Source organism: Choloepus didactylus, chromosome 1 (assembly GCF_015220235.1).
Source record: "Choloepus didactylus isolate mChoDid1 chromosome 1, mChoDid1.pri, whole genome shotgun sequence".
NCBI lineage: Eukaryota > Metazoa > Chordata > Mammalia > Pilosa > Megalonychidae > Choloepus > Choloepus didactylus.
The window spans coordinates 196814755-196827864 of NC_051307.1; the positions used below are offsets into that span (position 1 = coordinate 196814755).

At 41.3% G+C, this 13110-nt stretch overlaps 1 protein-coding gene across 7 annotated transcripts in view; it reads left to right on the plus strand.

Moving 5' to 3' along the window:
- Nucleotides 1–13110, plus strand: part of TCAIM (T cell activation inhibitor, mitochondrial) — a 103393-nt gene that overhangs the window by 49820 nt on the left and 40463 nt on the right. The window contains exon 12 of one of the 7 annotated variants that reach the window (XM_037848629.1): nt 1605–1891. The exons of the other annotated variants lie outside the window; for them this stretch is intronic. Coding sequence (XP_037704557.1) covers nt 1605–1746 — 142 coding nt within the window. The 3' untranslated portion in view covers nt 1747–1891. Of the gene's footprint in view, nt 1–1604; nt 1892–13110 lie in introns of those variants that run through there. 7 annotated transcript variants of the gene reach the window in all.

Below are 13110 nucleotides of genomic sequence, written 5' to 3' on the forward strand. Positions count from 1 at the left end.
GTATGATTTTTGAGACCAGTTGTATTTAAGAGTAAGGGTACGAGTCCGAGGTAGGTCAAAACAGGGTAAAGGGGACCTTGAGTCTAGTATTTGTACTCAATATGCAATTATTGGTGCCGTTCAAGTAAAAGACACTGAAGCATTAAGAATGAGGAAAAAATTAGTAATCAGGAGGACCGAAGGTCATGAATGCACTTAGGTTTGTTACAACAGAGCTAACATTCAGTCAGATTTTATGCTGTAGCTTTTACTTGTGAAAACTTAATAATTGCATTACCTTTCCAAGCATAGGTAGGGAATAGGTGAAAAGGGAAGTAGAGTATCATGGGGATAAGAAGCGTGCTTGATCTGTGATCTTGGGAAACTTTCTACTTCATGGTTTCTCAGTTTCTTGAAGTTTGGCTGCAGTGTGAGTGGTGAGGAGTACTTGGTAGGATTTTTTTAGGAGGGCTGAAGGGCTGTCTTTCGTTGGTGTTGTTTCCAGAAGACCCAGTTTCCAGGCCCTAAGGCTTATGAGAAAGTGTCATCAAGTGTGGACCCTGGAAGGCTTTTTTGTACCTGATGCATGAGGGCTTTCCAATGTCTAGTCGTATGAGAGCTTATCAGGCAGGTGACATATGAGGCTCTATTGTCAAGGATGTTGGTCTCCCAGTCACTCTTTCATAAGGAGCGAGCTTATGTTTCCCAACAGGAGTAGATGGTACAGCATTAAAGCTAAAGGAGGAACTTTAGGCCAGGACAATCTTACAGATTCTGTCAACTTTGCTAACTTTAGTTTTAATATACCATTTGTTCGTTCTGCCTTTCCATATGATTGGGGATGGTAAGGGTAGTGGTAGTGCCAGAGTATCTGGAGGACTTTACTGAGTTGCTTGTGAAATGGGTCCCTTGATTACTAGATATTTCATGAGGGATATCCAGCGTGGGAACACATTTTCTAACAGTTTCTTTGCCACTGTGGTAGTATCTGTCTTCCTTCAAGGCAAAATTTCAGTCTATCCAGAACACCGGCATGTTTTAAAGAGTACATATTGGTAACCCATACAAGGGGCAGTTGAATGAAATCCATCCGGGAATGTTCATATGGGCCGGCAGGTGGCAGAAATGCACCACCTAAGATCTTGACAGTGTTTCCTAGATTGTGAGTTCGGGAGACCAGACATTGGGATTGTAAATTTTTCTGACCATTTTGGAACAATCTTCCCACCAATACTTTACCATGACCTCTTCTACTTTTTTGTATCCCATGATAGGTGATTTTACGAAGTGTTCTTGTTATAGGTCTTTTAGGGACTCTGGGGCAACCAAGCAGTCATCTGGGCCTCCCCACAGTCCACTCCCAGGTTTGTCCACTTACAAACTTGGTGACAATACTTGTTTTTTTCGAATTTAGAAGCATTATTTGACTGTTACATATATCCTTTGGAGAGGTCTCATGAGGGACCTTATTCAAGGCACAAATTTTTTTTTTTTTTGTCTGTATAATTTGTTGAGCTGCTGAATTTGTAGAATGATTCAGTGAGCCAATGCCTTTTCTTTATATTTTGGCTCAGTTTTGCAAGTGTGAGCCTCTATTTTAACTGCAGCTATTTTTTTTTTTTCAGGTACTTGTTTACCCTTTTTTCATTGGGGTTCCTGACAAGGTTAGGAATCCCCATTGTTTCCATAACATTCAAAAATCATGAACTACTCCAAATGCACACCTACTATCAGGATGAATATGAACAGGTTTTTGTCTTTAGCTAAATGACAAGTTTTATTTAAAACTTTTAACTCAGCTTGCTGGGCTGAAATGAGTTCAGGAGTTGGTTGGCTGTTGTACCAGTTTGTATATATTATATCCGCCAGAAAAAGCCATGTTCTTTGATGCAATCTTGTGGGGGCAGACATATTACTGGGGATTAAGTTGGAACGTTTGGCTTAGGTTGTTTCCATGGAAATTGCCCCACCCAACTGTGGGTGATAACTCTGATTGGATAATTTCCATGGAGGTGTGGCCCCACCCATTCAGCATGGGCCTTGATTAGTTTACTAGAGCACTATATAAGCTCAGACAGAAGGAGCAAGCTTGCTATAGCCAAGAGGGACACTTTGAAGAATGCACAGAAGCTGAGAGAGTAGCTGCAGATGAGAGACAGTTTGAAGTCAGCCATTGAAATCAGACTCTTGCTCCAGAGAAGCTAAGAGAGGACAAACACGCCAAGAGCAACTAAGAGTGACATTTTTGAGGAACTGCAGCCTAGAAAGGAACGTCCTGGGAGAAAGCCATTTTGGAACCAGAACTTTGGAGCAGACACCAGCCACGTGCCTTCCCAGCTAACAGAGGTTTTCCGGACACCATTGGCCATCCTCCAGTGAAGGTACCAGATTGTTAATAACTTACCTTGGACACTTTATGGCCTTAAGACTGTAACTTTGTAACCAAATAAACCCTTTTATAGAAGCCAATCATTTCTGGTGTTTTGCATTCTAGCAGTATTAGCAAACTAGAACAGCCTTCAGTTATTTTCAGTGTAGTGGTTTCTGCAAAGCCTGCCTGATATTATTTATTTGTTTTAAGATAAGACCCATCTACAAATAAGATCAAGTCTGAGTTAATTAAGGGAATTTTTTTGTAAGGCTCCTAGTGGGGAGGATAACTGAAAAATCACAACCTCAGAATCATATGCTGCAGTGTGACTGAGGCAGGGGCAGCAGACTTGCCAGGGTTTGAGTATCACAGTGGTGGAATTTGGGTATTTGAAGGCAAAAGCAACAGGATTTTATAACAAGTCAGTCTGCCAGCTGACATGTGTTGGTTTTCTTTTTGTTTTTTGAGATTAGGAGCTGGTGAACAGGTGTGGTGCTTTTAACTGCAAAGTGTGTCCTTGGACTAAATTAGCCCATGTCTCAACTAATTTGGCAGTGGCAGCTGCTGCCTTTAGATAAGCTGGGCATGCTCTAGCTACTGCACCAATTGAAGGCTTTATTGTGCGATGCGTCTCTGTTGACACCCATGTCCTTGAGTGAGGACTCCTAATACTTGAGTTTGATTTTTATGCACAATGAAAAAAGGTAAATTGTAACTGGGTAAGCTTAAAGTTGTGGCTTTCATGGATTGAGTAAGATCCATTTGAAGATATTTAAAGGACTTTATCGGTTGAGGTATTTGACCCTACCCCACCTTTACAGTTTTACTTGGGTTATGTATTTGACGGGTAGAACATGATTTATGTATATTTGCCTTGCTCCTCATTTAAACTGTCTTTTCTGCTGAAGATGAAGCTCTGATCTGTAGCTGCTTATAAGCTTTTTAGGGAAGCATTAGAATGAAACAATGTAACACAAGAAATTTGCTTGTTTTTGTGGCATGTAACATTTTTAAAGAATAACTGAAATTATAACCAATAACACTATACTGAGTCTTATATCAGGCAGATCAGTAGAAGGACATATCATGGACAGTGAGGACATCGACATATCTCTAAGAACTTTGTATCATTTTTTAAATCATTATTTTAAAGAACATTTTATCCATACAATGTCAATCAACAAATTGATTTGACAACACTTCCATGCAATTTATAACAAGACAACCCTGAAGAGAGCTTTAATGAAAGCTGCTTCTCAGGACTTGATAGTCCTCCAAGGGGTACCCGGAAGGACTGATGTGTTCTCCTGATTATAAAGGTCATGACACATGGCTTAGGAGAACCCAGGAAAGAGACCATAGGTTTTTTCTTAGAAGGAATAGAAATTCCTAGGTCCTGCCCAGATATGTGTATAAAGATGTCTTAGAGAACTACATAGCAACTTGGTCACATATGTAAGGCTTTTCATTTCTAAGCCTGATCAGAACAGCTTTTTTTTAAGCAATAAAAAAATCCTAAATGGTTTTCAAAAAGTGCCCAGGGCGCTAGATCTTTTCTTTCAGATTGGGTTCTCTGATTAGAATTCCACATCTCTTTTTTTGAATATCACTCATATCTTTTGCACTGTCACGTTCTCTAAAATTGAATAGGAACTTAGATGCTTGCCAAACTTATCTTGATTTTTATGATTTGTTTTCTAAATCTTTCACTACTTTGTAAACCACAACTGTAGTAGTTGACAACAATAAATTGAGCCTTTGAATTTAATAGTCAAAGAAAATAGAACTTTTTTCAGCTATATTTCATTATTTAATGTTTTATATAACTAAATACTTACATTAAGTATAATTGTCCTAAACTAGTTTGGGGATACACACAGTTGACTCGTCTGATGAAACTAAAAGTTCATTGGTCATTCAAGAGTAGCCTGTCGAGAGGCAGTTTTGAGGTCGGCCAAGATGGCAAAGTAAGATGCTCCAGGGTGCCAGTCCCTCCCCCTCTCCCCCGCGAATCGTTGAACAACCAGCAAAAGCTGGTATAGCCATCTTCCTTAAAATTCCATGTGGTGGTTTGGAGCTGTTAGGTACTCCAGAAAAGGCCGTGTTCCTTTAGGTGCAGATCTATTGTGGGTGGGACCTTTTGATTAGGTTATTTCAATTGATATGTGACCCACTGCATTCAAGGTGGGTCTTAATCCCCTTACTGGAGCCTTTAAAAGATGGTAAAGGACAAAGAGATAAAATTTACAGAGAAGCTCACAAAGAAAAGCCCCAGAGAAGTTAAGAAAGGACCCACAAAAAAAACAGAGAAGAAGCCACTGAAGCTAGAAGCTGAAAGCAACAAAACCTGAAAGAGAAGGACCAACAGATACTGGCCATGTGCCCTCCCATGTGACAGAGGTGTCCTGGATGCCAACAGCCTATCTCCAAGTCTAGGTATCATCCTACTGATGCCTTGATGCCTTGCGTTAGACAGTTTCACAGCCCAAGAACTGTTAATTGTAAGTTGATAGATCCCCATTGTAAAAGCCAGCCTGTTTCTGGTATATTGCATTCCAGCAGCTTTGGCAAATGGAAACACTACAGAAAACAGTTAAAGGGTTTCAGTAACTGGGTGAGTGCTGAATTTAAAAAAATTTTTTAAATAAAAAAATAAAACCTTTAAAAATGATAGATTGATATGATGATATAAGACAGCTACTAAAAACCTCTCCCCAAATATTCAGGAAAAAAAAGGACAATTATCATTTGTTCAGAACTCTAGAGGAAGGCAAAGACTAGAGAAGGATCCCACAAATGTTGAATCAAAAACAAAAAAATTTCATGCAGGAAACTTCCATCCCAGACTGGCCAGTCCTCTCCCCTCCCCCTTGGTCCCACGCTGCTCAGGAATTATCCAGAGGAATCAGCCAGGATCCCTCCCACCTCCCACTGGCAACACAGACTATAAATTCTCTCACAGCAGTGAGACAGATCACCACCTATTTGCAGACACAGAGACTCAAGCCAACAGGGACCCATGGCAGAACTTAAGCCACTAGGGAAGGCCGAATATAAAAGGGTGACAAAGAGGAGTTTCCAAAATGGAGGATTAGGGAGGGCACAGCAGATTCTTTCCAAAAAGCAGCACTTATCCAGGCAGAAACTGCTAAATCAACTATTTGGGGACCCACATAACAAAGGAGGATATTTCAAGGCCAAGGTCAGTGAGGGATGAAGACTCTGGGAAAATGTGGACAGAGACTGTAATTCCAGTGGTGGTTCCTGGTGCCCACCCCCCACCTGTGAGGGAAGCAGCAGTGGGGGCCTGATCCTTGCCTGGGGGAGGCTACAGACTGTGAGAGTCTTCTGCCACAAGTGGGGGACACAGCCTCACACTGAGCAGGATTTTGGCCAGTGAAGTGAGAGCACAGGAACCCCACAGTTTCAGCCCCACCTGGTCAGATGCTGTGGGGCTCCAGGAGGTAAACAGCTTCTGAGGACGATTAAGTCACTGAACAATGCCATCTGCTGGGCAGGCTGGAAAGTGCATGGGAAAATTACAGGGCTTTTCAGAGCCTCTCTAGACCCTATCCCAGGCCCATCAGAGCTTGTCTACACCCCCTGCATGGGTACCCAGCCCTGTTTTGACTGAGAAATACTGACGACCCAACTGCCAAAGCAGTGCCATAATACAAACCCAGGCAACAACTAAATCCTAGAAACAGAAACTGACCTTAAAAATAGACCCATTAAGATAATCAGATGACCAGATACCAGCAAAAAAATCACAAGGCATACTAAAACTCAAGAAGAAATGGCCCAGTCAAAGGAACAGATGAAAAAGTTGGAGAAGACACAGAATCTGGAACAGCTACTCAAATATGTGCAAACAAAACTCCTGAAGCAAATCAGATAAATGAAGGAAAATGTATATAAAGAGATAAAGGATAGTGTGAGCATAAATAAGAATTTGAAAGAATACATAGAAAAATAACAGACATTGTGGAAATAAAAGACACTAGATGAAATAAAAAATATAGTGGAAACACACAGTAGCAGATTTGAAGAGGCAGAAGAAAGATTCAGTGAGCTAGAAGACAGATCAACCAAATTCCAATAGACGAAAGAACAGATGGAGAAAAAATGAAAACAATTTGAGCAGGGTCTCAGGGAAATGATTGACAACAAAAAGTGCACAAATATACATGTCATGGGTGTCCCAGAAGGAGGAGAAGGGAAAAGGGCCAGGAAGAATACTGAAAGAAATAATGACTGAAAATGTCCCAACCCTAATAAAAGACATAAATATACAAATTTAAAAATCCAAGTAGACCCACTCCAAGACACATAGTAATCAGACTGTCAGAAGCCAAAAAGAAGGGCAAAATTCTGAATGCAGCAAGAGAAAAGCAATTCATCACATACAATGGAAGCCAAATAAGACTAAGTAAGTGCTGACTTCTCACCAGACACCATGGACATGAGAAGGCAGTGGGATGATAATTTAAGATACTGGAAGAGAAAAATTGCCAGCCAAGAATCCTCTATTCAGGAAAGCTGTCTTTCAAAAATGGCGGAGAGTTTAAAATATTTACAGATAAACAGAAGCTGAGAGAGTTTAATAATAAAAGACCAGATCTACGAGAACTACTAATGGGAGTTCTGCTGGCTGAACAGAGAAGACAGGAGAGAGAGGTCTGGAGGAGGATACAGAATTGAAGAGTTTGGTAAGGGTAACTTAAAGGATAAAAAGAGAAAAAACTAGATCCAACAAATAAAAACCAAAGGATAACATGATTGCATTAAGAACTGCCTTTACAGTAATAATGTTGAACTTTAATGGATTAAATACCCCAATCTAAAGACATAGATTGGCAGAATGGATTTTAAAAATATGATCCATCTATATGCTGTTTTCAAGAGTCTCATTTTAGAATCAAAGATACAAACAACTTGAAAATGAACAGATGGAAAAAGGTATTCCATGCAAGCAGTAACCAAAAAAAAGAAAAGAAAAGAGAAAGCTGGAGTAGCTTTATTAATATCAGACAAAATAGACTTTAAATGCAAAAAATGTTATAAGAGATAAAGTAGGACACTATATATTAATAAATGGAGCAATTCATCAAGAAGAAATAACAGTCATAAATATCTATGCTCCTAATCAAGTTGTGTGCCCCAAAGTACTTGAGGCAAACACTGGCAAAACTGAAGGAAGTAATAGGTGACTCTACCATAATAGTGGGAGACTTCAACACACCACTCTCTCTAATAGAACATCTAAACATAGGATCAATAAAGAAACAGGGAGCATAAATAATATGATAAATGAACTAGACCTAACAGAGATATATAGAACATTGTACCTCCAAACAGCAGGATATACATTCTCCAGGATAAACCATATGCTGGGCCACAAAACAGGTCTTAATAAATTTAAAAAGATTGAAATTACATGGAGCACCTTCTCCAATCATAATGGAATGAAGCTGGAAATCAATAACAAACAGAATTGTAAAATATGCAAATATTTGAAGGTTAAACAACACGCTCTTAAGCAATCAGTGAATCAATGAAGAAATTGCAAGGGAAATAAGTAAATATCTTGAGATGAATGAAAATGAGAATACAGCGTATCAAAACTTATGGGATACAGTGAAAGCAGTGCTGAAAGGGAAATTTATAGCCCTAAATGTTTACATTAGAAAGGAAGAAAAAGCTAAAATCAACGCCCTAACTGAAAAACTGGAGAAACTGGAGAAAGAACAGCAAACTAATCCCAAAGCAAGCAGAGGGAGAGAAATAACAAAGATTAGAGCAGAAATTCATGAAATGGAGAATAAAAAACAATAGGAAGAATCAATAAAACCAAATTTGGTTTTTTGAGAACGTCAATAAAATTGACAAACCATTAGCTAGATTGACAAAAACAAAAAGAAAAAACCTGCAAATAAATAAAATCAGAAATGGGGATGGGGGTGGCATGTTCCAGTTTGCCAATGCTGCCATTATGCAAAATACAAGAAATTGATTGGCTTTTATAAAGGGGGTTTATTTGCTCACAAATTTACTGTCTTAAGTGTCCAAGTTAAGGCATCAACAATGGGGTACCTTCACTGGAGAAAGGCCATTGGCATCTAGAAAACCTCTTTTAGCTGGGAAGGCACATGGCTGGCATCTGCTGATTCCAGGTTGTGTTCCAGCTCCTTTCTCAGCTCCTGTGCATTCTTCAAAATGTTGCTCTTGAGGCATTTTTGTCCTCTCAGCTTCTCCAGAGCAAAGTGTCAGCAAAAGTCTGCTTTTTTACAGGGCGGCCTGCATGGCATTCTATGCAGGCCTGCGGCTCAGCATTCCAAGCCACCACCCCAGATATGCCTCAGGCGACATGGAAAACTCAGTTCCCCACATGCCCCCTTTTTATTTTAGCCGCTGGTCAGAGCTCTGTCTGCCACTTGGGCTCCGATCTGAGCCGGGCATGGGAAACAAAGGAGCCATGGGGGCAGGAGACCTCCCTTAAAAGGGGTGAGGGTTCAGACCCTTGCAAAGCTGGGGGGGGTGAGGTTCTGTGCCCCACCTCTGTTGGCCCCCAAATTTTCTCCTGATGGCCCCTCTGCGACTGTGCCTGTCTTAGGTTGTTCCTTCCCGTCTCTGGCTAACCAGCCATCCTCCGGGGCCATACAGGGTGATGTAAGGGAGGGGCAACGCCCCCCAAGAGGGTTAGTTTTGTCTCCTTGACAGCCTATGCCCTGTGGCCTCCATGCCCAACAATGGTTTGGACCCAGGCAGCCAAAATAAGGAGGAGGGAAAACTGAACGAACTGTTGCCTTGTTGCAGCGATGGGGGGTTAGGAATATAAGCCCAATATGTATAATTTCCAGAATGAGCACATGCCAGAGATATATTCACAGCAATAGCAATAAGAGCCAACATTGCTGCCATCAGGTTAGAACCTGTCATAGGCAGCTTGTCTCATTGGACTTGTTTTTCAGCATCCTGACATAATTTCTTTATCTGCCCCCAAGTTGGATGTTGGGCTTCCCTAGTTCAGGGTGTTGGCCCGATCACTGTTGTCTTCAGTGTCAGACCCTGGAACTGCATCACTGGTGGCTCGATGTTCCATAGGAATTTTCTTTTCTTTGCTGGGTTCATGGTACTGCTTCAGTCGTCGGGCCGGTATCCAAAGTGGTGCCCGTCCGTTGCCTGGGGAAACACAAGCATAACCTCTTCCCCATGTTAATAAAGTACCCATTGTCCATTCATTAGTTAGCATGTCTTTCCACCATATAGGAGGTGCTTTAAATAATGTTTCCGTGTTGTCTTTTCAGCTGGAAAATGTCGTTCTGTGGCAGTTATAGGGAGCAGAATTAAACGAAGGTCAAAACCATTGAGTTGTTTTGCCTTTTTTCTGGCTTGAGCAACTAAAGTAGCTAAGAGATCTAGATAAGGGGAAATGGATTTTATGGAAGAATTGGGCAAGAAGATCCATTCTACAAGCTTATCATTTTGCAAAAGCAAGCCTGTGGGGGATTTGGGAGTGAAAAGGATAAGTAGAGATAAAGGTTGTGTAGGATCAACACGGGATATCTGAGCTTGTTGAACTTTAGCTTCCACTAACTGCAGCTGAAGTTAAAGATCTAGGGCTGTTTAATTTAACCAATTCATGTAAAGCCTCTAATTTTTCTTTTGTAAGCGGCCACTGCTCTACCCATACCGGTTTTGTGTAGTCCATACTAATGGGACAGGTTGGGGAGGCAAATAAACAGCGGCCGCCACTAAAAATGTTTATATCCTAAACCAAATTGATCACATTTTGGTGAGACTTGGGTGGGTGAAGGGGTATCTTGCAAACGTATGCCAAGCTGCTTTTGTGGAGATTTATTTTTAAAGTGACAGCATTCTTTTCTGGTATGACCCACTTTTCCACAGGAAAAGCATTTTCCTGGGAAACGAGAGCCAACTCTCAAATTAGCCATGGCTTGAGCCATCATTTCTGCTTTATAACCTTCAGTCCCAATATCTTGGCATAAACGAATACAGCCAGTAAGATCAGCTTTACCTTTAAATGGGGCAATGACTCGTTGACAATCTTTATTAGCATTTTCATATGCTAGCAGCTGCAAAATAGTGTCGGCAGCCTCTGAATTAGTAATCTGCTGGTGTATTGCCTCTTGGAGCCGGGCAATGAAATCTGGATACGATTCTTTCGGCCCTTGTAAAACCTTTTGAAAGGATTGTGCAGCTTTACCTTTAGCTTCAATTTTGTTCCAAGCCTGCAAACAACAACGGCGAATCTGCTCAATTGCCTGATCATTATAAAACAGACTGATTTTCAACAGTGGAATAAGCTCCGTGGCCCAGTAATTGATCTAAATTTATATTTACTTTCTGTTGCCGATTATGTGCAGCCTGTCATTCTGCATGCTCAGTCCACCAAGTCCTAAATTGTAGATATTCTCCTGGGCTAAGGACTGTACGGGTTAATGTGGTCCAATCTATGGGAATTAGACGAGAACCTTCAGCTAAACTTTGCAATATGCCAACTGAAAAAGGGGAATGAACCCCATACGTTTGTACAGCTTTTTTCAGTTCTTTAAGAACTGCAAATGGGACATGCTCATGGAAGTAAGTATAAACCCCATCAGGATAATTAGCGTCTTGTTTAGGAGGCACTTCCTCACGAACCGTAACAGGGAAGGCAGCAGGACAACATATGGCCTCTAAATCTCCTTGCTGCCTGGCTTCTGCCAGACCCTGCTGTATGTCAGAGAGGCGGGCAGGTTTAACTGCAGGGGTACAACTATGTGCAGGAAGAGGCAGCGGAGGAGGCGGGGGGCCATTCCTCCCAGCAAGGCACAGAAGGAGGCCCGGGGCACCAACAAGAACAAAAAACCTGAGATTTTACTGGATCTTTTTTACCCTTATCATCATCAAAAAGAGGATTGGGACCAGTATTGTCATCAGACTCATATTCTTCCTCGTCATCATCAGTTTTTAAAGTCTCAAGAACAGACCTAATTAAAGACCATGTAGACCAAATAGTAACAGGTAAATCAACTCCTTGCATATGTTTTTGTTTCAATTCCTTACCTACCCGCTCCCAGTCATGCAGTTCAAAGGAGCCAAGGGTAGGGAACCAAGAGCAGTGTTTTTCAATAACCTGTAGCAATTCCAAGATTTGTGACTCCCCCACCTTGACACCGCTGGCCCGCAGCAGCTGCCGTAAGAGGGAAATATAGGAAACATATTTATTGTGTCCTTCAGCATTACCCATTACCCTGCTTATAATGCTCGGGGTCGTTCTACAAGGAACGCATACAAACACGGCCATTACCTCCACCCGAGTTCCAGCGCCGCTGTACCTCCTTCGTTCAAGCGATTCTTCTGTCAGGAACCAGATCCGGTTCTTAAGTCCCTGACAGGGCGGTGCAGGAATGAGACACGGACACAAAGCTAAGAGTTAAGGGAGCAGGGGGCCCACTGCATCTCGTGCTAAGTGGACGACAATGCACTCTTGCTCCAGCTATTTATTTCTGAAGATCAGGTGCATTTGCTAAAGGGATAATTTACATCAGGTGTATATCAGAAGGGATAATTTACATCAGGTGTGTATCAGAAGGGATAATTTACATCAGGTGTATCAAATGCTGTCATCACAGTCACAAGACACACATCTTTACAGGGCGGCCTGCATGGCATTCTGTGCAGGCCTGTGGCTCAGCATTCGAAGCCACCACCCCAGATATGCCTCAGGCAACATGGAAGACTCAGTTCCCCACAGGTCTTAATCCTTTACTGGAGCCCTTCATGAGGGGATAAAAGACAGAAACACCGAGAGAGAGAGTTTAGAGAGAAACACCCCAGAGATGCTAAGAGAGGACGCACAGACACTCAGAGAGACTAAGCCACTGGAATCAGAAGCTGAAGGCAATGGAACCCAGGAGCGAAGGACCAGCAGACATCACCATGTGCCTTCCCATGTGACAGAGGAACCCTGGATGCCAGCAGCCTTTCCTTAGAGAAGGTATCTTGATGCCTTAATTTGAACATTTTTGTGGCCTTAGAACTGTAAATCTGTAACCTAATAAATCCCCATTGAAAAAGCCAACCCATTTCTGGTATATTGAATTCTGGCAACTTTAGCAAACTGAAACAATGGCCAAGTGGGTTTTATTCCCGGTATGCAAGGGTGGTTCAGCACAACAAAATTAATGTAATACACCCCATTAACACATTAAAAGGGGGAAACCACATGATCATCTCAATTGATGCAGAAAAGTTATTTGACAAAATTCAGCATCCTTTCATGATAAAAACACTTCAAAAGGTAGGAATCAAAGGAAACTTCCTCAAAATGATAATGGGCATATATGAGAAACCCACAGCTAACATACTCAATGGTGAGAGACTGAAAGCTTTCCCTCTAAGATTGGGAAAAAGACAAGCATGCCCACTGTCACCACTGCTATTCAGCATTGTTCTAGAAGTTATAACTAGAGCAATTAGGCAAGAAAAAGAAATAAAAGGCATCCAGATTGGAAAGGAAGAAGTAAAACTGTCACTATTTGCATATGACTTGATCCTATATTTAGAAAATCCAGAAAGAACAACAGTGAAGCTACTTGAGTTAATAAATGAGTTCAACAAAGTGACAGGATACAAGATCAACATGCAAAAATCAATGGTGTTTCACACTAATAAACTATCCAAGGAAATAATCAAGAAAAAAATTCCATTTTACAATAGCATCTAAAAGAATCCAGTATCTAGGAATAAACTTA